Source organism: Emydura macquarii, unplaced genomic scaffold (assembly GCF_026122565.2).
Source record: "Emydura macquarii macquarii isolate MOO-44397 ecotype Brisbane River unplaced genomic scaffold, CSIRO-AGI_Emac_v2 contig_968, whole genome shotgun sequence".
NCBI classification, from domain to species: Eukaryota; Metazoa; Chordata; order Testudines; family Chelidae; genus Emydura; species Emydura macquarii.
In genome coordinates, this window is record NW_027131105.1 from 1,105,857 (window position 1) to 1,133,153 (window position 27,297).

General features: G+C 38.6%; 1 protein-coding gene across 2 annotated transcripts in view; it reads left to right on the plus strand.

Moving 5' to 3' along the window:
* The window catches only part of SYN2 (synapsin II), a 347,358-nt gene extending 329,698 nt beyond the window's left edge, over positions 1-17,660 (plus strand). For both annotated transcript variants that reach the window (XM_067543755.1, XM_067543756.1), the window contains exons 11-13: positions 7,801-7,861; positions 11,314-11,557; positions 14,568-17,660. In XM_067543755.1, the coding sequence (XP_067399856.1) occupies positions 7,801-7,861; positions 11,314-11,557; positions 14,568-14,703 (441 nt within the window). In that variant the 3' untranslated portion in view covers positions 14,704-17,660. The remainder of the gene's footprint in view (positions 1-7,800; positions 7,862-11,313; positions 11,558-14,567) is intronic.
* Positions 17,661-27,297: the final 9,637 nt, after the last annotated feature.

Sequence of the window (27,297 nt, forward strand, 5' to 3'; positions counted from 1 at the left end):
AATTTTTTTTAAAAGTCTACAGAGGCAATCATGGCAATTACAGGCCAGTAAACCTAACTTCAGTACCAGGCAAAAATGTTGAAACTATAATAAAGAACAGACTTGTAGATGAACACCATTTGTTGTGGAAGAGTCAACATTGCTTTTGTAAAGGGAAATCATGCCTCACCAATCTTTTAAAATTCTTTGAGAAGGTCAACAAACATATGGACAAGGGTGATCCAGTGAATACAGTGCATTTGGACTTTCAGAAAGCCTTTGACAAGGTCCCTCACCAAAGGCTCTTAAGCAAAGTACGCAGTCATTGGATAAGAGGAAAGGTCCTCTCCTGGATCAGTAAATGATTGAAAGATAGGAAACAAAGGTTAAGAATAAACAGTCAGTTTTCACAATAGAGAAAGGTAAACAGCAGGGTGTCTCAGGGATCTGTACCGGACCAGTGATGTTCAACATATTCATTGGTGATCTGGAAAAACGGATAAACAGTGATGTGGCAAAATTTGCAGACGATCCAGAATTAGTCAAGATAGTCAAGTCCAAAGCAGACTGTGAAGAATTACCAAGGGTCTCTCAAAACTGGGAGACTGGGCAACAAAATTGAAAATGAAATGTAATGCTGATAAGTGCAAAGTAATGAACATTGGAAAACATAATCCCAACTATAGATACAAAATGATGGGGGTCTAAATGAGCTTATTAACACACAAGAAAGCGATCTTGGCATCACTTCAGATAGTTCTCTGAATACACCTGTTCAGTGTGCAGTGTCAGTCAAAAAAGCTAACAGTGTTAGGAACCATTAGGAAAAGGATAAATAAGAAGACAGAAAATATTATAATGCCATTATATAAATCCACACCTTCAATACTGCGTTCAGTTCTGGTTGCCCCATCTCAAAAAAGAGATATTAGAAATGGAAAATTTACAGAGAAGGCCAACAGAAATCATTAATGGTATGGAACAGCTTCCACATGACGAGAGATTAAAAAAGACCTGGACTGTTCATTTTAGAAAAGAGATGACAGGGAGATATGAGAGAGGTCTATAAAATCATGAATGGTATAGGGAAAGTGAATAAGGAACTGTTATTTACCCTTTCATATAACACGTGAACAAGAGGTTTAACAACAAACATAAGGAAATCCTTCTTCACACAATGCCCAGTAAACCTGTAGAACTTGTTGCCAGGGGATATTGTGAAGGCCAAAACTATAACTGGGTTCAAAAAAGAACTAGATAAGTTCATGGAGGATAGGACCATCAATGGCTATTAGCCAAGATGGTCTGGGATGCAGCCCCATGCTCTGGATGTCCCTAAACCTGTGACTGCCAGAAGCTAGGAGTGGACAACAGGAAATGGATCACTCAAATTGCCCTGTTCTATTCATTCCCTCTGAAGCATCTGGCACCAACCACCGCTGAAAGACAGAATACTGGGCTAGATGGACCACTGGTCTGATGCAGTATAGCCATTCTTATGTTCAAAGCTATACATTTCATAAAAACGCAGTGGTTTTGTTTATTTCTCGTAGGAATTTTTTCCACACATTGGCTAGAAAACCCTGAGGAATTGTAGATAGGTAACTAGGTGAGATTGTTTAGTGACAGCAATAACTGATCTACATTTTTCCAAGTCATGAATTCATCTTGACGATCTCAACCTGGACAAACAGCTTCAAAGAGGGAAAAAGGAAAAAATAATGAAAATGCAACATCTATAAAATCATTGTCAGTCTCACTGGTTACTGTATCAGATAACACTGCTTTCTTATAATAAGAATCTGATTCTGTAGCAAGGACTGCGCCAACATGTCACCCTGCTTATCTCTTTCCTGGAACTAGTTCTCTTCAGGATTGTTTTCTCTTGTGTGGAAACATCTACAGTCTACAAGGGTGCAACCTTCCTTGGCTGTTCTAGAGAGTCTCTTCCATCCACGTTTCCCCTGTAGAGAAGCAGGCAGGATTGCACATGGACATTCAAAACTGCTAGATTGTAGGAGCCAGCTACCTTCCCCAAGCTCTGGGATATAACAGCGGCACACTCCACCTGTTTATATAATGCTTTGTGCAGCTTCAGGAGGCAAGATGAAAATGGCTTCTTTGAGTAGTAAGGTGTGCCCAACCACCTGTCTCTCCAATGTAACTATAAAGTGCAGTATGCAGTCACTAGCCCTGCCTTGCTCAACCTGCAGTGAATATACAGTATAATACCAATGAGTAGCAACCAGTAGCAGCCCTGCCACATACATGATACAGTAACAGTAAAGAACAGCAATCAGTAAGCAGCTGTCAGCCATGACTCATTCACAGAGCAATAGCTGGTCGGTGCAGAACAAGTCACATTCACAATACATTAACTATAGTGGAGCAAGGTGCTGAGAAGTCACTCCCCTTAAGCATCTCCACAAGAGAAGGGATACATTGATTCTGCTCTCCTACAAAGTTCCTGAGCTTCTTTAGCATCTGATGCTCTTGCACTGAATGAGCCAAGTCTCTTTATATTTAATTTACTCTTAAACTACCAAGGTGCCATGCAGCCTTCTTTCCTTTAGAATGTGGAAACTACTATACATGTTCCAATTCTGGTTTTCACATCCTTATAACGCAGCCACATAAAAACCAATTTTCACTAGGATACAGCATAATGTCTCTTAAAATCTCTCCAGCACATCATTAAGGATCTACAACCTATCCTAGCAGATGATCTCTCACTCGCTCAAGCTGTGGGAGGCAGACCTATCCTTGCTAACAGACAGCCCCCCCAACCTGAAGCAAATATTCACCAGCAACCGTACACCATACAAGAAGAACACTACCCAGGAACATACCCCTGCAACAAATCCCGTTGCCAACTCTTCCCACACATCAACTCTAGTGACACCATCACAGGTCATAACCACATCAGCCACACCATAAGGAGCTCATTCACCTGCACATCTATTAATGTAATATATGCCATCATGTGCCAGTAATGCTCCTCTTCCATGTACATTGGCCAGACCGGACTGTCACTACGCAAAAGAATAAATGGACACAAATCAGACATAAAAAATAATAGCATCCATAAACCAGTAGGAGAGCACTTCAATCTCCCAGGATACTTTGTAAATTACTTCAAAGTTGCCATACTTCTACAAAAAAAACTTCAAAAACAGACTTCAAAGAGAAACTGCTGAGCTTGAACTGATCTGCAAACTTGACACAATCAAACTAGGTCTAAATAGGGACTTGGAATGGTTATCTCATTACAAGAAGTAATTAATTGTCATTGTTCACACATTCTCACCTCCTAATCAATGGTTATAAATAGGCCTCAACTACTTCCCCATTGTTGTTCCTTAGCCTTGGATATGTATATATATACCTGCGATCTGATTTCTATTCCTTACATCTGACGAAGTAGGTTACAGCCCACGAAAGCTTATGCCTGCAGAAATTAAATTTTTTAGTCTTTAAAGTGCTACAGGACTCTCGTTGTTTTGCTGTATACAAACTAACATGGCTACCCCTCTGGAACATAACATCTCTATTGCCCAGGGATATTTCCCTGCCAAATTATAGTCTTCTGTATCCACCCTCTTTGACACTAATCAGACAACCCCAAAGCCACAAATACATATGAGTATGATTTTTTTTTATATATATGGAATAGGTCAAGCATTAGCACAATCCAATCCTAATCCATAGAATCACAGGGGACAGTGCACTGGAAAGCAGCCAGTCCTCCACCTCTGCTCCCTAAAATTCTAGGGAACCCATTAAAAGCAAAAAGCATCTACAGTATAAGTTTCTGTGGAGAAAGTGCTTCAGAAGCAGCATTCCAGACCAATGGGATTATCTGTCCACCAAAGGGATGCTCTATCCAAAATTGTTAGCTCATACTTTTTTAATATATATCATTATGCAGCTAAAGCACCTCTCATCACATATGCAACTGGGCAGTTACTGTTCTATACTCACTCTACTGTTCTATACTCACCTGGCTTAGACAGGGCTTTCATGGGTAAAGACTGTTTTTTTATAATTAAAAAAACAAAAAACAAAAATCTTATTTGAAAAGGGGCAATTCCACAAATAGGGAATTTAAGACTTGATGTTTTTGGTAACATTATGCTCCCCGTCCTTTGGATATTCAGTTTCAAATTTAAGTGCAGAAAAAATAATCAGACATGATATGATAGTTTTATTCCATGGGAATTGGCGTATACCCCCCACAGGGCATTCATTACCACATCAATTACCCTACCTCCGAGATATTCATAGCCATATCAAGCACTGCACGCACGCACACACACACACGTGTGTGCTAATTAGATATTAGACCAGCCATTTTCTTTCTTTGGCCCCAGACATCCAAGCAAGGGGTTGTTTTGGGCCATTTTACATCATATATCTGGAATTCTATAGCCATGGTTCCAGCCAGGTCTGGACTAAATACTGGATGGGTTTGAGACCCAAACGTTTGATGTACAAAATCTTGTTTGTGCTAAGAAAAATAAACTGGCGAGAGATTTAGCTTCTAATCTGGGCAACTATCGGAATATAGGGAGGAAAGAACAGATCTTCAAGACAGGCCTCAGTCCCTGAGGGTCTCTGTTCACAGGAATTATATTTCCCACAAGGAGTTAGAAAGCTTGCAGTTGTATTAGCAGCACACCACCTTGGAAAGGTAAAGTTGTAACAGGCTGTAAAGTTGATTTGCCAGCAACTGCAGTTTTAAGAGAAGTCTGGATTTTATTAGAAGCATTGGCTCAAGAAACCAACCAAGTGGAGAGTTAGAAGACTCTAATTCCCAGCCTTTTTTAAGATCAAAGGCTCTGTGTGAGAGAGAAGAAGGCTCCTGAAAGGGAACAGAGTACTGCAGTTCACTGAAAACCCGAGAGTAAAATTTCTCATGTTAGGAATATAGTGTGAATTAAGCCTTTTGGGGTCAGCCTGGGTGGGTTGGTTAATTGGCAAACATAATTTAGCCATGTGATTGGCCTGGAGAGTGGGTGAGGTTTCTGGAAACATCAGGTGATACTTGGTGAAAAAAGGATGTGTGGGTAGTATTACCAGGACAGCTGTAGTGAAGCAATTATAACATCAGTAGGAAAGTATGCAGGGGCTCTGAAACTTCAGAAGAACCAAGGTAGGGCATGCACAAGAGAAACTAGAGTGAGGGGAAAATGTTAACAAGTTTTCTGGAATGCTTAATTTAAGATAAAGGCATTTCCTTGTAGATGGGGAGATATGTAGGGAGGTAGACTGCAGAAATACTGGTGGCATTGTGGCAAGGGAATTGGGTGTGATCTGTGATTAAACTAAAGACCTGACAACATGAGAATAAATTGTAGTCCTACTTTAGCCTCCAGGTATGGAGCTGACTAAGGACCTACAGATATCCTATTTAAAATTCATAGCTATTTGTACATGTTAAATCATCAGCTCCCATTTTCAGTTCCTGTAAGTAAAAGACTGAGTTGTTCTCTCACACACAACCTCTTACTTTAGGTTTAAAAAAAAAAAAAAAAATCCATCGGCCTCCCGGCTTTTCTTTGCCAGTGTGTGATCAGACAGTAGGGTCGGACACACACACACCATCTCTCTCTAAAAGAAGGGTAATACCAGCAGGCACTGCTAACAGAGCAATGTTTGCTTTCAGCTCTCTAACAAGAATTACATGATTGGTTTCAATCAGTCCTCCAGAAACAACCATTGGAGGCGCCTGCCCATGTATTGCCCCTCCACAGATAGAGGGGATGTAAACCCTAGAGATCCCTGCCCCAAGGGCACAGAATGGGCAAAAGTCTTCTCCATGGCAGCATTCTATCCTGTTTCCACAGGAGCTGCACCACTCCTTTGGGGTTTTGCATGTGGTGAGGGGGCAGGCAACATGTCCCCACCAATGCCACAGAAAACATGCACCATCTCCACAGTGTGGAGCACCCACGTGTCCTGAGGGCACACAGAGGAAGGTGCCAGCTGCATCAGAGTTGCACTGGAAAAATATGGAGGAAACTCCTCAAGGTGAGTTTCCAGTCCCTATGCAGGTTTCTCAACTATCACAGGAAAAACTGACATTGCTCCAGTGACATTCGACGTTTGGTGCAGCACAACACTTTCCATATCACCAGAGTAGTCGTAGGACAGAGATTGAATTTTTAGGTATAGTTTGGCAGGTGAGAATTCTGACCCATTCCTGATCCATTTTATTTTAAAAGTATTTTAAAGTCATATTCTTAAGTGTGGTGGCTCCTGTTTCTCCTTGTGAAATTCTCCTTTCCTTCGCAATCCATATATTAATGTTTATAGAAAACTGCATTACTGGATCAACTCCTCTTGTGACAAACAGATTTTGGCCCATTCATATTATACATTAATTTTTAACTAATCTGTAAAAATTTGTAATTGAACTGATTTGTAATACTAAACAATTAAAGTGTCAGATCTGTCATGTCTTCTTTTATTTATGCAGCTAAGACAAACAAAGCAACTTTGCAGAGCTGCTTTGGATACAATGCTGTTGCCTTGAAACACAAAAATTATATAATTTCTATGTTCCTATGAACTGCTAAATGTAGGATTTCTAATCATTCATGGTAACATGTATTTCTTCAGTTTTAAGATCAAACACAAATCTTTCTGAAAAATAGTAAGTTTTGCAAGGCATGTATGTTCATTCATTTTACATTCATCCTTTAATAGATTCTAGATTTTTTTCTCTCTTAGCAGATGGCAATTTGATTTCTTGATCATTCTTTAAAAAATAAAAAATAAAAAAGCACAGCTATTTTGTCCAGGGATTTAGCATATTATACTTTGAAAAATATTAGCGATGGGCCCAAGACAAAGCTTGGATCCAGATCCTAATGCTCCCAAAGGGTGTTCTGCTCCAAAGTTTTTGTTCAGGCCCATCTCTTCCTCCATACAAGAATACGTTGAAAGGGATACTAACAAATACATAGCCTATTTTTAAAAGTTAACTATTACCTGCTAGATGGGATAGTGAAGCAATATTTTTTCCATTATGTATTAGTGGTTTTTGCTTCCCTCTTTCATTTCACTTAGTGAAACAGCTAAAACTATAGTCAGTTTCACTTTGATACTCCAACACCAGCAAAATTCCACTGTATTTGTGTTTCTAAACTGCAGGGGAATGTCAGTGAGCTATAACTGAAAAAGACTAAGTTGTTTTCTAACTTACATTCAGGTAACTACTGAAGTCCCCTTAGTATCTCACTGAATACACAGGTGTAACAGAGGGCATAATTTTAGCCCACTGGACACAGTCCTGCATGCATGAATTTCTGTGGGAGCAGGAGTGAACCATTTTATGCAGAAATTAAGTCAAAGCATTCATTCATGAGCTCAATAATACAGGGAGAGGAATAAGGCAGGCAGAAGAATTTTCAAATCTAAATTGAAAAAGTGATACAGTCAGTGTGATGCAGAAAAGGTTGTTCAAGATAGGAATTGAAGGAAAAAGGCCCCACATGAGCCGTGCTAAGATTTTGGAAAGGCTGTCTTTGGAAGTAAAGACTCTTCTGCTCTTGTTAGATGGTGGTAACCTCCTCCTGAAAAGGGAGAGGCTTTTTATTTTTATTTTTTTAATTACCCCAAAGCTGAGCTCTTGTATGCCAAGATTAATTCATCATGACAGGCAATAACTAAACTAGAGTTGATTTTACCTGTAGAAAACTTATGGGCATGTTTTAAACCCCAAACTAATGGAGAGATTTTAATGGAAACACAGGTAGATTCAGTGTAACTATACTGCTCTATTTTTACCTCTCTTCTGTTTTTGTATTTATCTTCCAGAGTGGATCACTTAAGGAACCAGAGCCAAACAAAATCCCACCTCAGCGACCACCACCTCAAGGTTGTTTACAGTACATTCTCGACTGTAATGGCGTTGCAGTAGGACCAAAACAAGTCCAGGCTACTTAAATAATTGACAATAAAAGCAGGGGTTAAAGCCAAAAACCAACCTTAAAAGCAAACATACCAGTTTATGTGCAGTTTTTGCATTGTTTCACTGCTGACCTGGACTGTGTTTTTTCTATGCAGTGTCAACTATACTGTCTGGTTGTTTACCTGTTCATGTCTGTGCTTGTAATGCTTACCTACGTTTCTCTGTATAACTTGTGATTTCAGGGCTGTTGTCAACAGTGTACAAAGAATTGTGCCTCTAGAGAGTCCAGTGCGACTGTATATTATGGATGGTTAGACAGTATTTTTTAACTATTATATATTGTGGGGGTAAAAAACAACCAAGGTTCAAAAAAACCTTTTGCTTGACTCTGAGTGTGTGCGTGTGATATTCGTAATTTTTTTTTTTTTTTTTTTTGGTGCATGACTAACGTATATAGGTGATTCAGATAGATATTCTAAAGGATATAATTTAATATATTTGTTGATTGAGGCTTTTTTTAAATAATTTTATAAAGTTTGTTAATTGAGTTTTATTTATAGGTAAGATGTAGAACTCTAATTCAGTGATTCCATAAAACAAGAGATTTCTTCCCAGGAACATTTAAATATCCTGTATTTTACATACTGGTATTGATATTTTTTATCAATTCTGCATTAAATTATTAGCTACAAAGCTATGTAAATGGGCCAACTATGTGCAATATCTCAATGAAATGTGAGTATTTAATGTATCTCAGTTCAATTAAGTAGTTTCTTTTGCTATGGTTCTGAATTAGTCATCTGTGGTTTCTACAAAAACCCAAGACAGATGTTTCCCAAAAATTCTTTGCCTAGCTAAAAAGGTTAAGCTAATCTCCTGGTGCTTGGTGAAAGTGTCTGCTGGACTATTGAGCCCCCTGAAACATCTCGTTTGCTAAATAACAGGACCTCAGCTGGTATCATTCTGCATAGTTCCATTGACTTCAATAGAGTCGGGTTGATTTTCACCAGCTAAGGATCTATCCCATTAATTGTAACATGAAACAAATATGTAAGGGATTTACGTTGTCATATCACTGCTACTATTTTAACTCAAATATCAGGATATGCATTTAAAAAAAATTCTATCCCAGGACTAACCACATAACAGGGCCTTATCTTTACTCATAACTCAACATGCAAAAAGACCTGAGATGTTTGACTTTTGCCAGAGACTTTCTATAGCCATAATTGCTTAAGACTTTCACATAACCATTTCACTCTTTAATATCACAAGCAATATCCAGGCAGGCCATTAAACTGTTATGAGAAATCTAGCCTAGGAGCACAACCTGCAACATTCTAGCATACTGTAATATTTATTTGTAGGCAAGGCACAGGACTGTATTTTGTCATTTAGAATCTATTCAAAGGCAAATAATGGCTACTAGCTAAATACAAACAAGAATGGTTTCTTTTTAAAAAATATGTTCTTTTAATTTTCCCTACAAACACTGCAAAAAAACCCGAAAACCCACCCCCACAAAAAACTCAGCATTGTGAGCTTTATTAATTGTGAAAGCAGGCTGCCAATATGAGAATTTCAATATGCATTATTAGCTATTTAAATGTTAATGGTGAATGCTATTGTTCACTGCCAATTTACATGAGTATTTTGCTTTCGTGATCTATGTTTTTCTGGGTCAGTGATCTCTCTGATGATGACATTTGCTATTTTTGTTGTGTATGGAGAAAATACACTTAGGTTCAGGTTCACAAATTCTTACCTTCAGATATCACAGAAGAGAATAAAACATACTGCCCTGGGGTAAAGAAATTAATCTGCTTACTGAGTGGTTTTTATTTAAAGCAGCGGGTGTTGTTTTGCATGTAGTAGTGTGAGTAATCACAAGTGCTTTTCATGTGACATTTGTGAGTTGTATGTGCAGAGTGCAAAGAAAAGATTTGCATTTCAGGTAAGATTTCAGCTTGTTGATTGTAAAAGACTTAGAGGAGCACATACCTCTTACTTCATACCACAGACAAGCAGCAAGTCAAAATGTCTCTGCATGCAAGCATGCTTAGGTACAAGTTTGTGAGTAACAGGGAACAGATGTTTTATAGTGTAGAATTAATGTTCAGATTTTATTTCTTTATTTATTTGGTAAAAAAGTTTCTTTCATGATTGTTGCCTTTTTGTACAATCCAGCTGCAAGAAAGTGAGCAAATGCTGGAAGTATGACTGCAGTATATCTTTTATGTGAAATATCTTGTACAGCTTAATGTGCAATAAAAGAAAGTTACATCTGTCTTCAGTGTAAAGTTTCTGGCATTCAAGCCTCTGTGTAAGTGGAGAGTTGGGGGGAATCTTTGTTTTCCAGTACTGAGTGAATGAAGGGAGGCTAATAACCAAAGGAATATTGTTAAGATGTTGCAAGACTGTTACCACATTTGAGGTTTCCTAAAAATTTAAAAAACTGAGTCCCATTCCCTAGTATTAAGTAGATGTTCCTTACCTTTCTACAGCTCAAAATATTGAATACGCCCATAGTTCTGGTAAACCTTTTGAAGAACTAGTATGTTCTGTTCTTCCACACACATAATCTTATACAGTAAGTGGAAAACTAGCCATGACTATTTGTCTATTTAAAAAGAAAGCCAATGACATATTGTGCTGAGACCATTTCTTCTAGATATGGCTGGATTTTCTTTTCTGAGGACTGAAAAGAGGAAGAGAACTCTTACATGGACGTTAGATCTCTTTGTAAAAGGACTAAAATTCTGACATTTTCAAAACAGCTAGATCAATAGGTTTGTCTAATGTTCAAGATCAATTCTTGACTGAAAGATTCTTTAATCAAAGATGTCAAAACTTTGTCTCTATCCCTGCCTTCCCTTAATTCAGATGTGCTATATGAGCTATGCAACATATGAGGGTAAAAATTCTGCTGTAAACTGCTAATTCATCAAAAGCCTCCCACTGAAAACCACATGTAGACACCTGATACTACATAAAGTGCAGTGCCTGCTGACTGAGATCTGACTGAGTGCATTTTCAGTCAGGAAGCCTCAAAACCAACAGTCTGATGATACAGCATCTTTTCAAAAGCCTGCTGATCAATTCAGTCATGGATTGCACAATAGGTTTCTGCCTTGTGCTATTTTCGTACTTTTTATAATACTGTTTTATTTGCCAGCTCATTAGCTAAACTGGTGAACTATCAGAATATTCTGCTATATCTAAACCTCTCACTGGACCAGGCCAAATTTATCCCAGGGATTAGTTTGGCCCATTGCATCTCATAATAAGTTTAAGGCTGGAGTGGAAAGGTGCTATAAGGAAGCTATTAATGTATCAGTTGTAGTTAAGTGTTGGATATAAAATCTAATATACGCTCTTTGATACTGTAACATTATGAGGTTTTTCTTGTACTGAACTAGGGGGCCCAGTACAACCCCAAGGAATGCAATCACAAAGCCAGGAGCCATTGCAACCACAGCGCATGTTGCCCCCGAGGCAGTCAGCAAAGCCCTCAACTTCCCAGCCACAGCGTCCACCTGGCCCTACAACTCAACAACCACGTGCCCAGAGTCAAGGTCCTTCCAGCACCGGGTTATCAATGGAAGTGGAACCAGAGCCACAACCTGCTCCACAGCAGAAGCCTCAGTCTCATCCACAGCTTAAGTAAGATATTTGTTTCCCTTCCCCTCTCCCCACTATGTAGTTTATTTTGTTTCCATCACAGTAGCTTGGGTGCCTGTCTAATATATAGCAGCAAAGCAGAACATATGCTTTTGACTGTAAAAAGAGGTCAAAACACTGCTTGACCCAATTCAGAGAGTCATACCCACGTCCTATATGCTGTAAAAGCAGAATTTCATATAATACCTGCACATTTTCAACTCAAATGAAGTGGTTTGAAGTGGCATCATACTCTCATTTCTTTTTTTCTCCCGTTTATGTCATTGACTCATGATTTGCATGCACTGTAAGGCTGCAAAGAAACAAGGAAGTCTTATCTGTTTAAACTTTTAACCTTGCAATCACTCAGAGCAAAGGATTTGAGTTCTAAAGTAACATGCTAAACAGATGCAATGGCTAGTAAAATGAGTTTCTTTGCAATACTCTTTCTTCCAAGATGATACACTGCTGCTTGAATATACAGTACAGGTAACTCACACAGACCATCTCCATAGTATATTTCAGTTGAAGTATAAGTGCCAGTACAAAATAAATGGTGTGCAGTGAACACAGAGAAGGATCCATGGGTTCCAGACCTCACTGCAAGACGGTATGCTCAGACCAGCAGTGAGCAGCAAGTAGCATAGTGTGCAACTGCTGCTATCTCCAGCCAACCATTCACTGTCACACAGATCTCACAACTTGACCCAAGGGAAGGGGAGAAGAAAAGGGCAGCAGCACAGAATCTTGTTCTTCCAGCACATACAGTGTGCATAACACACACATGCTGCCTGCAGGAATGGAAGGGATGTCCTAACATTCTGATAGACCTAAAGTCCATTATAGTCTTAACTAGATAAACAATAAGACTAGAGTGATTTTTGGATTACACAATAAATCTGCATGAGACAGCAGTTCCCTTTTTCTAGCTGCTAATATGATAACACTGATGTGAACAAATCTCCCCTCCCCAGGTATAATCAGACTTTGATGAGAGTCTCCTCCACATTGAGCGTTCAATGGGTTGGACTTGTTAAGCGCATAAGGCTCTATGGGGGCAATAATGACCAAAAAAAGGACAAGTGTGGCTGTTCCTGGAAGATACTTGTTTCTCTGTCCCACAGGACGTTGTATGTCACTATTCTTGTTGTTCTATGATCTTATGTACTGGGATAAATTCATCAATTCTTTAAGAGTACACAAGAGAATGTGAATGATAGTTTTCCTTATCCAAGATGGATGAATACAGAAATAGTCTGAAACTTAAGATTTTCCTGACATTCATTTTAAATAGTTATTTAAGCTATTTATAACCCTCCCCATTTATTTGTACCTCTGCTCCCAATTTACATCTAAATCGATTTATATTTTTTATCTTCTGAGAGCCATCCAGTTTTCCCTCATCAAATATAACTTTTTAAGAGGCAATTAGTTTTCCATTGACAAGTATTTCAAAACTAGACGTTTAGTATGCCATTACTCCTATCAGGGATAAAATTAGCTTATGCAACTTTCACCAAGAAGCAACTTTACTCCAAACCAGATTTCAGTACATAAATAAAATGTCCTGCCTTTGGGATTAACTGTACGGTATACATTTGCATGTGCGTGCCTTGTATTCACCCACAAGTTGTTGCCTAACATGTGCATACAGGTTATTAATCTGGGAATAAATATTTAATTAGGCCACTTATTTTGTGTTACTAATCAAGTCAATTGCTGCTTCACCTCCCTCCCTCCATGTTTCATTAGGGCAAACACAGACGTTTATCAGTCATTAATACATCTATAAGGTATTAAAAGCCTGAAATGCATGCAGCATTGCTGTTGTGAAGGTGCATGAGTTGCAAGCCACAGAGTATGGGACAATATGAACTAGAGAAGCATGTTGCTGCTGTACTACAGCCAAATCTCTCAGTCTCTTACTGAATTCTATTTGAGATCTGATAAGATTAAGACTTGACAGAGTTCATTTCATTCCCAAAAAGTTAATTATCTTTATTATTTAAACAATGGATACTTTTTTGAAAGGCTTACAAATTGAGTTATATATATAAAACTAAAATTAAAAAAAAATTTTTTTTTTGGCTGTATCTTAAGCCACCCTTTTTAAAAGTTATTCCACTTGAAGTTCTATGAACAAGACACAGTTTTAAACTTCAAACACCATCCTTCATGTATGCTAAGGTATATTTTATTCACTATTTCACAGACTTATGCTATAGTTAATGTTAACACTACAAAAAGATAGCTCAGCATAGTTAGGCTAATTTCTTGCAGTAAATACGCAAGCACTGACAGATTTTGTTTTTAAATATATCAAGTACATTCACAAAATAAAAATGTCATTAAGTCACACTTAAGGATTAAACATCCAATAAATCATCAGAAGAGATTACAATTATAGGGCTCGCTTGTTCAAATTTACTGACATGCCTCATCTCTTCTTCTTGTGTCAATAAGTTTTTGCAGCCTTTAGGCACATAATTGTGGCCTATTGATACTCATCCTGAATTCAGGTTTCCCTGGCTTTGGATTTGACTTAATAGGCCCTATTCTTCTTTACTCCAGTTTTATGCAGTAGGAGCTACTGAAATTCATGAGGGTACTGTTGGGAGGGAAGGGGAGGAGGGAATTTGTAACAGAGGAGAGAATCAGGCTGAATATTCCTGTCATTTTTATTTTGTTGGTGATTTAGTATCCTTTCAATTCATATAATAATATCAGCCGTTTTATTATTAAGCAACCTGTTCTATTAAATATAGGTGATTTAGCCTACTTCTCAAACTAAAATATAGAGGCAATGTGCTTTATTCCAGCGGTTCTATATGCTGTACTTGACTATACTGTTTGTATCTGCTTGTCCATCTTTGTTTGAACATGTAAGTTGTTTTCCATCCCATGGATGCTTCTCCTTTTTACACAGCATATAGTTTGTATGGATATACTATATGTAGGTATGGAAGCTGACTGACAATGTGAACATACCAACCATATTGCTTTTGTCTTGCAGCAAATCACAGTCTTTGACAAATGCCTTCAGTTTCACAGAATCATCCTTCTTTCGATCATCTGTGAATGAGGATGAAGCAAAAGCTGAAACCATCAGAAATTTGAGGAAGTCCTTTGCTAGCCTTTTTTCTGATTAGCCATTTGAAGATCAGTTTTATGCAGTTGCATATGGCATATAGTCTAGAACCTACAGTGAATATTATTTAGTATTTATATCCCTGTGACCCATCCTTCATTACTGTTTCAAGCAATATGTTAAATCTGAAAAAGATCTATGATGAGATACAATTCAGGTACACTGTATAAAATCTATATAATATGAGAGGAAAAGCTATATTAGTAGTGGTACAGAAAGCTTAATTTTATTGTCCTTGTCAATTGTAACGTTGTGGCCTTACTATGACTTCACTATACCATCCTATTGGATTCTCCTTTGTGGAATCGTTGTAATAAAGAATTATGCTATGGGTTTCCCCTTGATTTACCCATTTCCAGTGCTTTGCAATGCATGTTTATGTTATGTGTGAATGTTTTGTACTGCAAGGATATAGTCTTAACCTGACTTGTTCTTGCCTCAGATTGTTAGGAGGCAATTCACAATGGTGTTTCCTGTTGTCAAACCACTTTACCATTGTGAGAAATTAAAGTAGTTTTCTTCCTCCTTTGACAATCCTTCCATCAACCAACTGTAGAGTTCTGATGTATTTGCTGCGAGCTATCACTGGGCTAAAACAATGATGTCATAAATAGAGTACATATATGTACTATTGTATCCTCATATGTCTACTGAACATTTATTTCCAATCTGTTAACTTAATCAGTGATCTCTGCATTGTAAAGTAACATGCATGACCTAATAATGTTACCAATATTTTTGTGTACACGTTCTAATAAATGCAAAGCCCTGTGCTTGGTAAAGAGAAGCTTAGAAAAAGACTGATTTCACCATTTAGGTGAACCATATTTTGACTTTGGTTGTCCAGATACGTTTGTAAAATGTCTGGACACCAAGGTCATTGCCATAGCAGTTAACCATAAACCGAGAGAAATATAGCGTGGTAAAATTACAACTCACAAGAATGGAGCTTAGTTTTTCTAAGAGATTACACACATTGAAAATATTGCTTTGACTTGCTATAACAGAAGTGGTCCCACATATTGGGATAACAACATCATTTTTAAACATTCAAGTCAATCTGAAACAAATTAAATCATGTCTAGATGAGCACTAGTCCAAGTTAGCACTGTACTCCTCTCTAAAAGAAGTTACATACAACAGAGTGTTCTCTGGCAGGGAACATTTGTGTTTCCTTTCCCTTGTTTGTCCTGATGTCATGTTAACTCTTAAGAAAGGAAATAAGTGGCAGCTGGTTTCCTTTTTTCCAAAAGAAAGGTACTTGCGTCCAGATCCTCAAGCTCCTCTTTTTCATGTTCATATAAAACTAAGCTCAATACCACAAGGGCTGGAATCAGCAAAAAGATCCAGACACATTTAGACATGCCAGGTCAAAGATACATCCCCACCCCCAGCATAACCCCACTTACTCCAATTACATTAGGGAAGGATTTGGCCCACCATGCCCACATTTAGGGAACCAAAATTCTTATACCTCTAGAATTATGCTAGCACAAGGTACCCTAGGGCTTTATATGAAGTAAAGTAAGACAGGATCCTATCCAGCTACTTGCTTATTTGTGACCTGGGAGAGTAGAGGAAGAAGGGGCCACTGGAATGTTAGTTTGATTAGACTGAGTAAATTGTGTTATACTCTGAGCTCTCTGCAGCTGCATAGGCCTAAAACTGACAAGTAAGATGCTCTATACCCTTTAGCAAAAATTATTAGTTACCAAACTGATTCTTAGTGTATACCAGCATCTTCCTAAATGATTTGCAATTGGCCTTTTAGTGCTGCTGGCTATTAAATTATTAATGAAAAGAAGAAGGGTTCCTTAAAATCTACAGATCTGAGGAGTGTTCTAATACTGTTGAATTATAAAGGAAACCAATAAATAGAGGATTTTTAGGGGACGGTTTTGGTTTTTTTAAATACTTTTCATAATAAACTCTCCACAGCACCCCCAAATGAATGAAGCCGTTAGAATCTACTTAAGTAGATTTGTTCCAGACTTCAATTAGTATTACCCAGGGATGCAAGTTCACATCAGATCTGCTCTCACTGTTCACATCAGATCTGCTCTGTTCTAGCCTTAGCAAAAACATAATAAAAGTGTGAATTAAAAAACAGATACATGCATCAGCTTATATCCCACAGATGCCAGAAACTTCCGAGGTGCATTTTTTCCTGATTTCATACAGCTGAGGGACCACAGTCATGCTAAAGTCAGATGGGCAGCAGATGGGGAAAACGGGAAAGTATCTGCTAACCTCCAGAGAAAGAACAGGGTAAAAACCAAAAAATATATATATAAACAAGATTTAAACCTATTATTTGTCCAGTATCCAAAATGGTTAGGCGTTTGGACAAATAAAACAAACAAGCTTCATGTTCTTGTGCATCCTTCCTTGAAATACAATTCATTTTCCTAAAGAAAATGGTGTATAATATCACCAAGAAGATTTAATCTGTTTTGTTCATTATTTGTATTAGGATACCCAGTAGAGATCCCAACAGAGATCAGGTTCCCATTGTGCTAGGTACTATACATGCATCCAATAAGAGACAGTCCCTAGTTTGAGAAGCTTACAAGTAATATTAACCCCATTTTTACAGATAGTGAACTGTCACCATTTTTTTTTTTAATTAAAATAGGAGGTGCTGGACAAAGCCCTGGCTGGAATGATTTAGTTGGGGTTGGTCCTGCTTTGAGCAGTGGTGTGGACTAGATGACCTCCTTAGATCCTTTCCATCCCCAATTTTCTATGATTGTATGAATACTGTAAGCAAAGGTGGCCAACGAAGTACCTAGATATATTTACAGACAGTTAAAGGATTTAATTAAGTAAGTTTCTCAATTACAAAAGTATCTATTGTGAAGTTAAGATACAAATGTACAAAGGCTCTCATTTGCCCCAAAATAGTGATTATTTTGTTCTTACTTTGTGTAGATATTAAAATGGAAAATTTACAAGCTACTAGTATTTTGTAGTTGCTTTGCCATAGTCTTGTGTAATACGAAGTTTGTTTACTTAAAAGTATTTATGGATTCTGTAACAGATTGTAGAGGCTTGAGTTATACTTCCTGCCAACCTAAAATGACAATTCATTAAGCGTACATAAAGCACAGATTTACCCTCACATATTACTGAGATTATCTGCAGGCCTAAACTACTTCAATAATACTGGACTCCTTTTTGGTGAGGGACCCTATTTGGAGCTTGGTAATGAGATACGGAGCCTTGTATCTCTAATTAACTAAGTTTTTACCTGTAAGTAAGCGTAAGTGTTATTGGACAGCTTCTTTATTCATCAATGTAAAATGAATTGGTGATTTTAGTACATACAGCAGCTGTCCACATCACAAGCAGCATCACAGTCGGCACTCTATTTGGATTCTCAGCTAAGGACAGACTGGCTATCGACAGCTGAACTACTATGCTCCCTCCAGATCAATGCTGAAGCATGTTAGTGGGGAAGTTTGCACTGCTACTGCTCATTGTAATATACTAACTAGTATAAATGTATAGTACTGCCTTTTACTGGATTGAATAGACCTGATCAAGTGTCTGTGACCATCTTCTAATGGTAGCTGCAGCACTCAAATAATAGACCTAATGCTACAAAACTGGTGATTTTCCTTTACTTCAAGAGACATGTACTTTGTAAGCAGAAAGCCTCTAGTTCTTTCCCTTTTCCTGTGGTCATGAATTCTGTGTACTAGTTCTGTAGCTCAGTATAGGGCTTCAATTTCCCTGCTACTGGTCAGGCACCTTTCTCCACCACATTAGCTACTGTTTTTAATTAGCCCAATAAGATATAACACCTACAACTTTGCATTTATTTTGTATTTATTGGACTAAACAACCTTCATTATGCTGCAGTAGTACGTACCACTGAGCCATTGAGCATGTTACAAAGATGTTAATCAATCTAAAAATGAAGTCACTCACACAAATTAATTATTGCTACAGAGAAAAGTGTAGTCATTAAGTATAATTTGGCATTATGCATAATTAGCACCTTTCTATTTTCAAAAGTGTGCATGTAATACTATATTCATTACAGGTACATTCGGTCAGGCCTCACCTTTCTGCTTGAGGCAAAATTTCATGCTCTCATATAAAATTCCTGCCACCTCATACTTGGAAAAAACCAGTTTCCCTACAGGCTTTGTTTTATTTTCTGGAAAAAACGGTGATACAATCAACTCTGCATGGTGTATTCTCCCACACAGAGTACATACCACATCACCACTCCACAGTGCAAAAGTTTCTTTAGATCTCTGACTGTACTAATGCGGGTCACATGCAAGCTGACACATGCCTATGCACCACATGTAGAGTTTCAGGTTTAAGAGATTTTCTTTTATAAAGGGATCTGTAAAATCCTCTAAACAACAAGACACAACAGAAAAAAATCGGGGGGGGGGGGGGGGAGGAGACTCCAAAAAAAAACTCCAATCCCTTAGACAGAGACAAACACTTACTGGATCTCTATCAAGCATTCTTAAAAATTACAATACCCACCTAGGGAAGTGAAGAAACAGATTGACAGAGCCAGACAGGTACCCTGAAGTCACCAACTTCAGGACAGACCCAAAAGGAAAACAACAGAACACCACTGGCCATCACCTACAGCCCACAGCTAAAACCTCTCCAACATATCCTCAAGGATCTACAACCTATCCTGGAAGACGATCCCTCATTCTCACAAACCCTGGTAGGCAGGCCAGTCCTCGGTTACAGACAGCCCCCCAACCTGAAGCAAATACTCACCAGCAACTGCACACCATACAATAGAAACACTGACACAGGACCGTATCCTTGCAACAAACCCTGCTGCCAATTCTGCCCGCATATCTACTCAAGTGACACCATCACAGGTCCTAACCACATCAAGCACACCAACAGGAGCTCGTTCACCTGCACATCTACTAATGCGATATACACCATCATATGCCAACAATGCCCCTCTGCCTTGCACATTGGCCAAATCAGACTGTCTCTACGCAAAAGAATAAATGGACACAAATCAGACATCAGGAATGGTAACATTCAAAAACCAGTAGAACACTTCAATCTCCCTGGACACTCAGTAACAGACTTGAAAGTTGTCATACTTCAACAAAAAAACTTCAAAAACAAACTCCAGAGTGAAACTGCAGAGCTGGAACTCATATGCAAACTTCACACTATCAGAGTAGGTCTGAATAGAGACTGGCAGTGGCTACCCCACTATAAAAAATATGTTTCTTCTTTTGACATTCACACCTTCTCATCAACTGTTATGAATGGCCTCAACCACTCTGATTGAATTTACCTCATTAACACTTGCCCTCCTCACTGTGATGTAACTCACCCATTCTTGCATGTGTATATATACCTACCAAACTGAAGTTCCCACTTCATGCGTCCGACAAAGTGGGTTTCTGCCCACGAAAGCTTATGCCGAAATAAATTTGTTAGTCTTTAAGGTGCCACAGGACTCTCACTCTTTTGCTAAAAACAGACTAACATGGCTACCCCTCTGGAACTCAAAAAAAACTATGTTAGTTATTTATAAAGTCAGTTCAGTCACTTACCATATTGTCATATAAGTCATTGGCATTACCTCACTAAACAGTTTGAGCTTTGAATTCATATGCAAGTTGCCAGCTCCAAATTTAAATACTCAGTTACCCAATATGTTGCTCTCTAGTTTTGTACAATGGCACCCACCACAGTAGCATGTGAGCACCAGTAGGCCAGCAGTTGCACAACAATGAGCCACCTGGGCAAACTGCCCAAGAACCCAAGGATTGCAACTAATTTGCATAAAATGTAATAATGGATCCAATTGCAGATATGGTCATTTTTTACAATGGAGTTTATAAAGACTGTTATTCCCAATATACAGTGCTCCATCTTACTCTAAGTGACAATCCTTTTCACCTTTCACTAACAAACACAATACAAAATCCTATAGCAGAGTTTATAAAAATTTATTCTGAAGACTGGAATGGACCTGCTTCCTGACAGTTAGATTCTGAGCCACTGCAATGCAATTAAGCAGTTTTTTAAAGATTATAATTATGTACTCAAGAAAACAGATTAACTTTGAAGGAGTCTTTCTCTCTCCAGTAAAGGTAGTGAACAAAATCTTAGAGATTTTTAAAGGCACATGTTACTACAAAAGAAAGGAATACCTCCTATGGAATCCTTCTGGTCAATTCTATCTCAATGAGTGGTCACACATAGTAGAAAAAGGCAATGAGTTTTGTGAATCATGGAATTTTATAAACTAGCCAAAACTTTTTCAAAGAAGGTAATTTATGAAACCTTGGGTCCAAGATTTTCAAAGATAAGTGCCTAAAATTTAGGCTTGTGAATCCATAGTTAGTCACCTAATAAGTGGCCAGATTTCCAAAACTGCTGTACACTTCCACTGTTTTATGCTTCCCCTTAAGAAAGTTCAAGTTCATGATGCTAGACTATACTTGAAGTCAGGGAAAGATAAGGTTGCCCATCTCTAGTTAAAATACTAAAAAGAGTTTTTATTTACCAATTAATCCTTTTCTTGATAAAGGAAGCTTCTCAACAGCTTCTCGCCAAAAAATAACAAACCAAAGATGTCCAAAGTATCAAGAAGTATTTTAACTAAAATAAGCAGTGAGGAAGTTCAGCTGGATTAACTCCCCATCCTGCCTTGAGATGGCCCATTAAAAAAAGGGAAATGCTCTCTTCCAGGGATTATGATGCATATGTTTTAACAGATTACCTAGATTTAGAAAGTGGAGCAAACACATCTCTGTGGGAAGTGTAAAACACAGCAAAGAAGTTAAAAATACTGCAACATATTAAAACCAGTTACAAGACTGGAAGTATAAAGGACCAAGCATACAGAGACATCTATTTTTAACGTATAGGTTTTGTTTGATTTGGGAATTTCAAATTCTCCTCCAGAAACACCATATTTCATAACTAAAAATCTGCATTTCTGTACTTTATTCGGTATTACAGGCATATACTTTAGCACTGATCACTTTGATACTCCACACCATTTGCAAAAAATCCTGATTTTTTAAAAAACTATTTCACTTGTGTCTTAAAATTTATTTAAAGCTCTATTAAGACAGATTTCATTCTTCCTTGATGAACAATGAAACTCTATCTGGGTTTGAAATCCTACGGTAAAGAACTGAATTTCAGATCAGAAGAATAATCTATTTACTGTAGATATCTAGGTAGAAACACAGACACCAATCTGAAATGTAAAAAGTGCTCACTAGTTATGGGTGCCTAACTTGAAACATCCAGGGCCTGCTGGGCATTAGCAGCATCATTCATCATTTCAGGGCTACTGAGCATTAGCAGCACCGTTCACTTTTACTGGCATTGTGAGTTATCAATATCAAAGAAATGTAGGGCTGGACGGGACCTCGAGAAGTCATCAAGTCCAGCCCCCTGCACTGTGGAAGAGCTAAGTAAACTTAGACCATTCCTGACAGCTGTTTGACCAATTTGTTTCTAAAAGCTTCCAATCATGGGAACTCTATGACCTCCCTTGGAAGCCTATTCCAGAGCTTAACTACCCTTACAGTTAGAAAGTTTTTCCTAACATCTAACCTAAATCTCCGTTACTTCAGATTAAGCCCTTTACTTCTTGTCCTACCTTCAATGAGTGGACTTGGAGTACAATTGATCATTGTCCTCTTTATAAACTGCCCTTAAGACTTATTAGGTAGCCCCTTGGTCTTCTTTTCTCAAGACTAAACATGCCTGGTTTTTTTAATCTTTCCTCATAGATCAGGTTTTATAAACCTTGTATCATTTTTGTTGCTCTCTTCTGAACTCTTTCTAATTTGTCCAGATGCTTCCTCAATTGTGGTGTCCCAGAAATGGACAAAGTACTCTAGCTGGGGCCTCACCAGTGCCAAGTAGAAAGGGACAATTACCTCCTGTGTCTTACATACAACACCCTGTTAATACACCCAAGAATCATATTCAGTTTGTGGTCCATTATAACTCCCAGATCCTTTTCAGCAGTGCTACCACCTAGGCAGTTATTCCCCATTGTGTAGTGGTGCATTTGATTTTTCCTTCCTCAGTGAAGAACTTTGCATTTGTCTTTTTTCAATTTCATCTTGTTGAATTCAGACCAATTTTGCAATTTGTCAACGTCATTTTGAATTTAAACCTGTCCTCCAAAATGCTTGCAGCCACTCCCAGCTTGGTGTCATATGCAAATTTTATAAGTATATGCTCTACTCCATTATCCAAGTCATTAGTGAAAATACTGAATAGTACCAGACCTAGGACTGACACCTGCAGGACCCCACTAGATACACCTTCCCAATTTGTCAACAAACCCTTGATATCTTTGGAAAAAATAAAAGGCTCTAGGTGTTTTACATTGGACACCTGAAAACTGAGACAAGCAAAATTGGTGAACTTGAAAATTTTCACCTGTACATTCATAGAGGATACACACTGCAACAGAGCACTAAGTGGTCCTATGGATAAGACTTCATTCTACACCTCACATCAATCAGCGGAGTGGATGTTTCTAAAATGTAATCAGAAATTACATTACTGTAAACTCTGCTTAACTGAAGAGACTGAATGGTAAAAAAGTGATCTATTGATAGACTTGAAGTATATAGTAAAAGCTGGAAGACCTGGCTGTGTCATGTTCTTTTCTCATTGTGTTTCTTAAATGAGAATGAAGGTATGAGCGGTAGGAGTGACTTATAAAAATTAAAGAACCTGGCTTGCATGGGGTGTACTGGCTTGCAGAAGAGTCATCATGCAGGTTTAAAAATGTAAGTCAGACAAGTACACAGGGAAATATCTGTACCTGTCCATGTGGACAAGGACAGCTGCTGAAAACACTGCAAGCAGCACAATCATTGACTGCTCTAAGAGACCTTCTAAAATTTACTGTAATTGTACTGGATATTCAATTCACAAAAACAGCAGAGAAAAGAGTAAAAGAATAGGCAAATACTGAACTATTTTTAATGTGAGCATGGCTTTTTGGAAGTCTGTAATGCAGGTTTGGTGATCTGAAATTTTTTTCCCCAAAAAGATGGGTCAGTTCATTCTTGGTGTAAATCCAGTGACTTCAAGGGAGTTACAGCAGATAGATCTGGCCCAAGATTTACATGATTATGTTGTTTCAGCTTTTACAGCCAAGGTGACAGCTGTATCACAAATGTTGTACACTACTATAAAATTGATACAATACTAAGTTTAAAGTTAAAGCTGTGGTACATTCTGATAAGAACTAGAAAATTCACAAGTAAGACTCATTAATTGCTTCTTTAATGCTGCCATATAGCCTACTACCAGGCCTTTGCAAAATGCTGCAACAAAACCCTCAGCCTTTGTGACGGGGTGTATAAAACCCTCATTGGACAGGAGGGGGTTAAGGAGTAATTCTGGGCTAAGGAGGCCCTGCCCCTCCACTGGTGCTGAACATGCTAGGGGGAGGCAGGGTTTAAAAGGCAGCCAGACAGTTTAGTCAGGGGCTGGCAGGCCAGGGAATAGGACATGTGAAAGAATGTGATCCAAGCCAGTATCGAACCAGGGAATGGGAGAGGCACAGCACCCAGAAACTGGGACCAGGGCCAGAAGCCAACCCTCCCCAGGGACAGAAGGCTGGGATGCAGAGCAAGGCAGGAAATGACCCAGAGAAGCTGACTTGAGGTTGATGCAAGACATCACCAGGTGAACAAAGCCAAACCAGCCTCCAAGGACCTTGGGTGGGAACCTGGTGGAGTGAGAGGGCTCAGATTCCCCTACTCCACCCCAGAACTGCACCAATAGGTGGAGAATCTGATCCCACTAACAATCTGGTTTCAATTTTTGCTGAAACTCATAACTTCGAGGAGGTTCATCAAAAGGGTCACCAACAGTTGTGAATTCAAGTAGTTTTGCATTTAAAAATAAATCAGGGACTTTTCAGGGTTTGACTTGAAAGCAGGTGAACTCAGTGATATTGAGCTTTGATATTTTGTGTTTATGTGAACTGGAAACTTCAGGCAAAACTTACTGAGCTATGTGGTGTGCAGGGAGGGAGGTGAGGAGGTGGTGAAACTGACGGAGAGAAGGAGCAAGCGTCTGTACAATCTTCACCCACTACAGTAAGACTGGCAAGCATCCCACCGCCCTACCAGTGACTCGCAATCCTGCTCCATTAAGATCAATGGGAGTTTTGCCATTAAATTCAATTTCAGCAGGAACAAGCCAGCTATTTTTTGCAGGCAGTAATCACACAAAAAGGAAGAAAAGGGGGAAAAGTCCTTTAAATGTTTACAAGAATTGCCCCAAGCCGACATCTCACTTGTTAAGTTATGGTCTGTTCTTTTTAGAGACTGAGAAATCTATACAGTAAAAATTATGATTATGTAAATACTTAGAAGGACTTTTCAAACTGCAGATTATTGACCTGAATATTTTAACCTTCACTCAGCATTTCCTGGCTTTTATCAGTTCAAGCCAAACCTTTTAGTCTCTGCTTTGCACACAAGATTTTTTTCCTTAGCTAAACTGCATTAACAATGGCAAGAAAACAGTATCTCTAATGTACCATATGGCACAGCATGTAAAATTTAGGATACATATTCTCCCCATGATGTCTTTTTATCTGCAAAAATGTTAAGAGGATCACATGTCCCCATGGCTTCTGCACCAGGAAGTATAGCAACCTGCTACAAAATTGCCTCTACTTCCTACACAAACTTCTGCTGAGCATGTTGCCATATTAATGTATGACGAGTGGTCCCACGCAGAAAAGCCACAGAAGATCTATCAATTCCAAAAAACAAGGGATGTGGGAGAAGTCCAAGCAAAGCTGAACTACCAGATACACTAGGCTAAGCAAACAGAGTAAGCACCTCATCCTTCCATGAAGGCAATGACAGTAAGCCACTAACTTCAATGGGTCCAGGATCAGGCCTAATGTTATTACAGAAAATTGGTAGTTAATCAGCATTAACTTGCTCTTGGCTTCAGCAAACATCTAAGCACAATGCTTATTTTGTGTCAGAGGTTGCCAGAGTTGAGACCCGGCACCTCTAAGCTTGGCAGTTCATAGCCCTGGCACCTCTGGGATTGCTACATCAGTTATGAATGTAAAAAAAATTGCTTGAGCCTAGCACTTAATTGTGTGAACCCCAGAACCTCTTTCATTACAAATTAAGCACTCTCTAAGTATATCAGAGTCAGACGCAAGTGGTGTGAATTATGAACTGCATCTGAGATTCCAAAGGGCTTGGGAAAGTTAGCAAACATTTACACACACCAGATTCTACCACACATCATGCATAATTCCCTCTCAGCCCCAATACATTTTAAACAACATCTTTTCAAGGGAGTTCCTAGCCATACCCATCTCTGCTAACTAGAAACATTTTTTCTCCTGGCTTAAGAGCACTGTAATGAAAACCTGGGTCTTTAGAGGGATACTGTAACTCAAAAGCTTGTCTCTCACCAGCAGAAATTGGTCCAGTAAAAGATATTACCTCGCCCACCTTGTCTCTAATATCCTGGGACCAACAGAGCTACAATACTGCATAAAGCATTCTGTTTTGTATGAAGAGCCTAAGCTGTTTGCAAGTCATGACTGCATCTCTCAAAGTACATCTCAATCTCTCCTCTCTTTAAACTGAAGTTCACTTACAGGTGAACATCACAGCATGATACTTATTAGTTCATGCAACTCTGTTCAATAGTACATTTTTGAAGACCTTAGCATTTTCCGCACCTTTTTACTACAAAGGAAAAAACGTGTTGATGCTGGGCCACATGGAGCTGATGTAACTTCATGTAAGAACATTGCTACTGCCCTTCAGTACAAGTTTTGAACTGACCTACCCTTCTTGGGAATAATTATACATTCCATTCTGGCACACATTTTATCATGCAAATCTTTTGCTTTGGGACATTACATGTCTTCAGGGTGCACAAAAGGGAAGAGTAGAGGAGCACTTTACTTTTGTGCAGGGAAAGATAAAAAAAGACACCTCAATCAGCAAATTGCTTTACATTTCTATCATGCCCTTCCATCCAACAGGATCCCAATGTATTTTACAAACTTCACTTAACATATACACCATACACAGGGATCATTTCACGTACCAGTGAAATACAAGCACCTCTTGAGAGGAAGGCAGCAGCAGGTCCAGGATGCTAATATTGTTTAGACTATAATTGACCAAGCTAGAATTTGCCAGGACACCAGCATTAAATACTTCACTCTCAAACTCGAAGAGGCCAAATTATGCCTTTAGTTACCTTCTGCAAACCCCTTGTCTTCAGTGGATTTAAACAAGCTTTACTGTCTGCAACTTAAACAAATCTGCTGATTATGCACAAGAAGGAACAGAATGCTCACACAAAGCTGTTACAATGCACCTTGCTCCTGTCTTGTAAAACAAACCCTATTCCATCCAGCAGCCTTCCTTGGACAGACTGGGCAGCCACACCAACAGCCTATACATTTGTCAAAACTAATAGGCCAGAATACTAATACTATGCACCCGGGCTCTTCCTACATCTCTGTGTATTTGTTGTGGCTACCAATCTCAGGGTACACTACTGCATACCTTATTCATCTGACACTACTACTGCA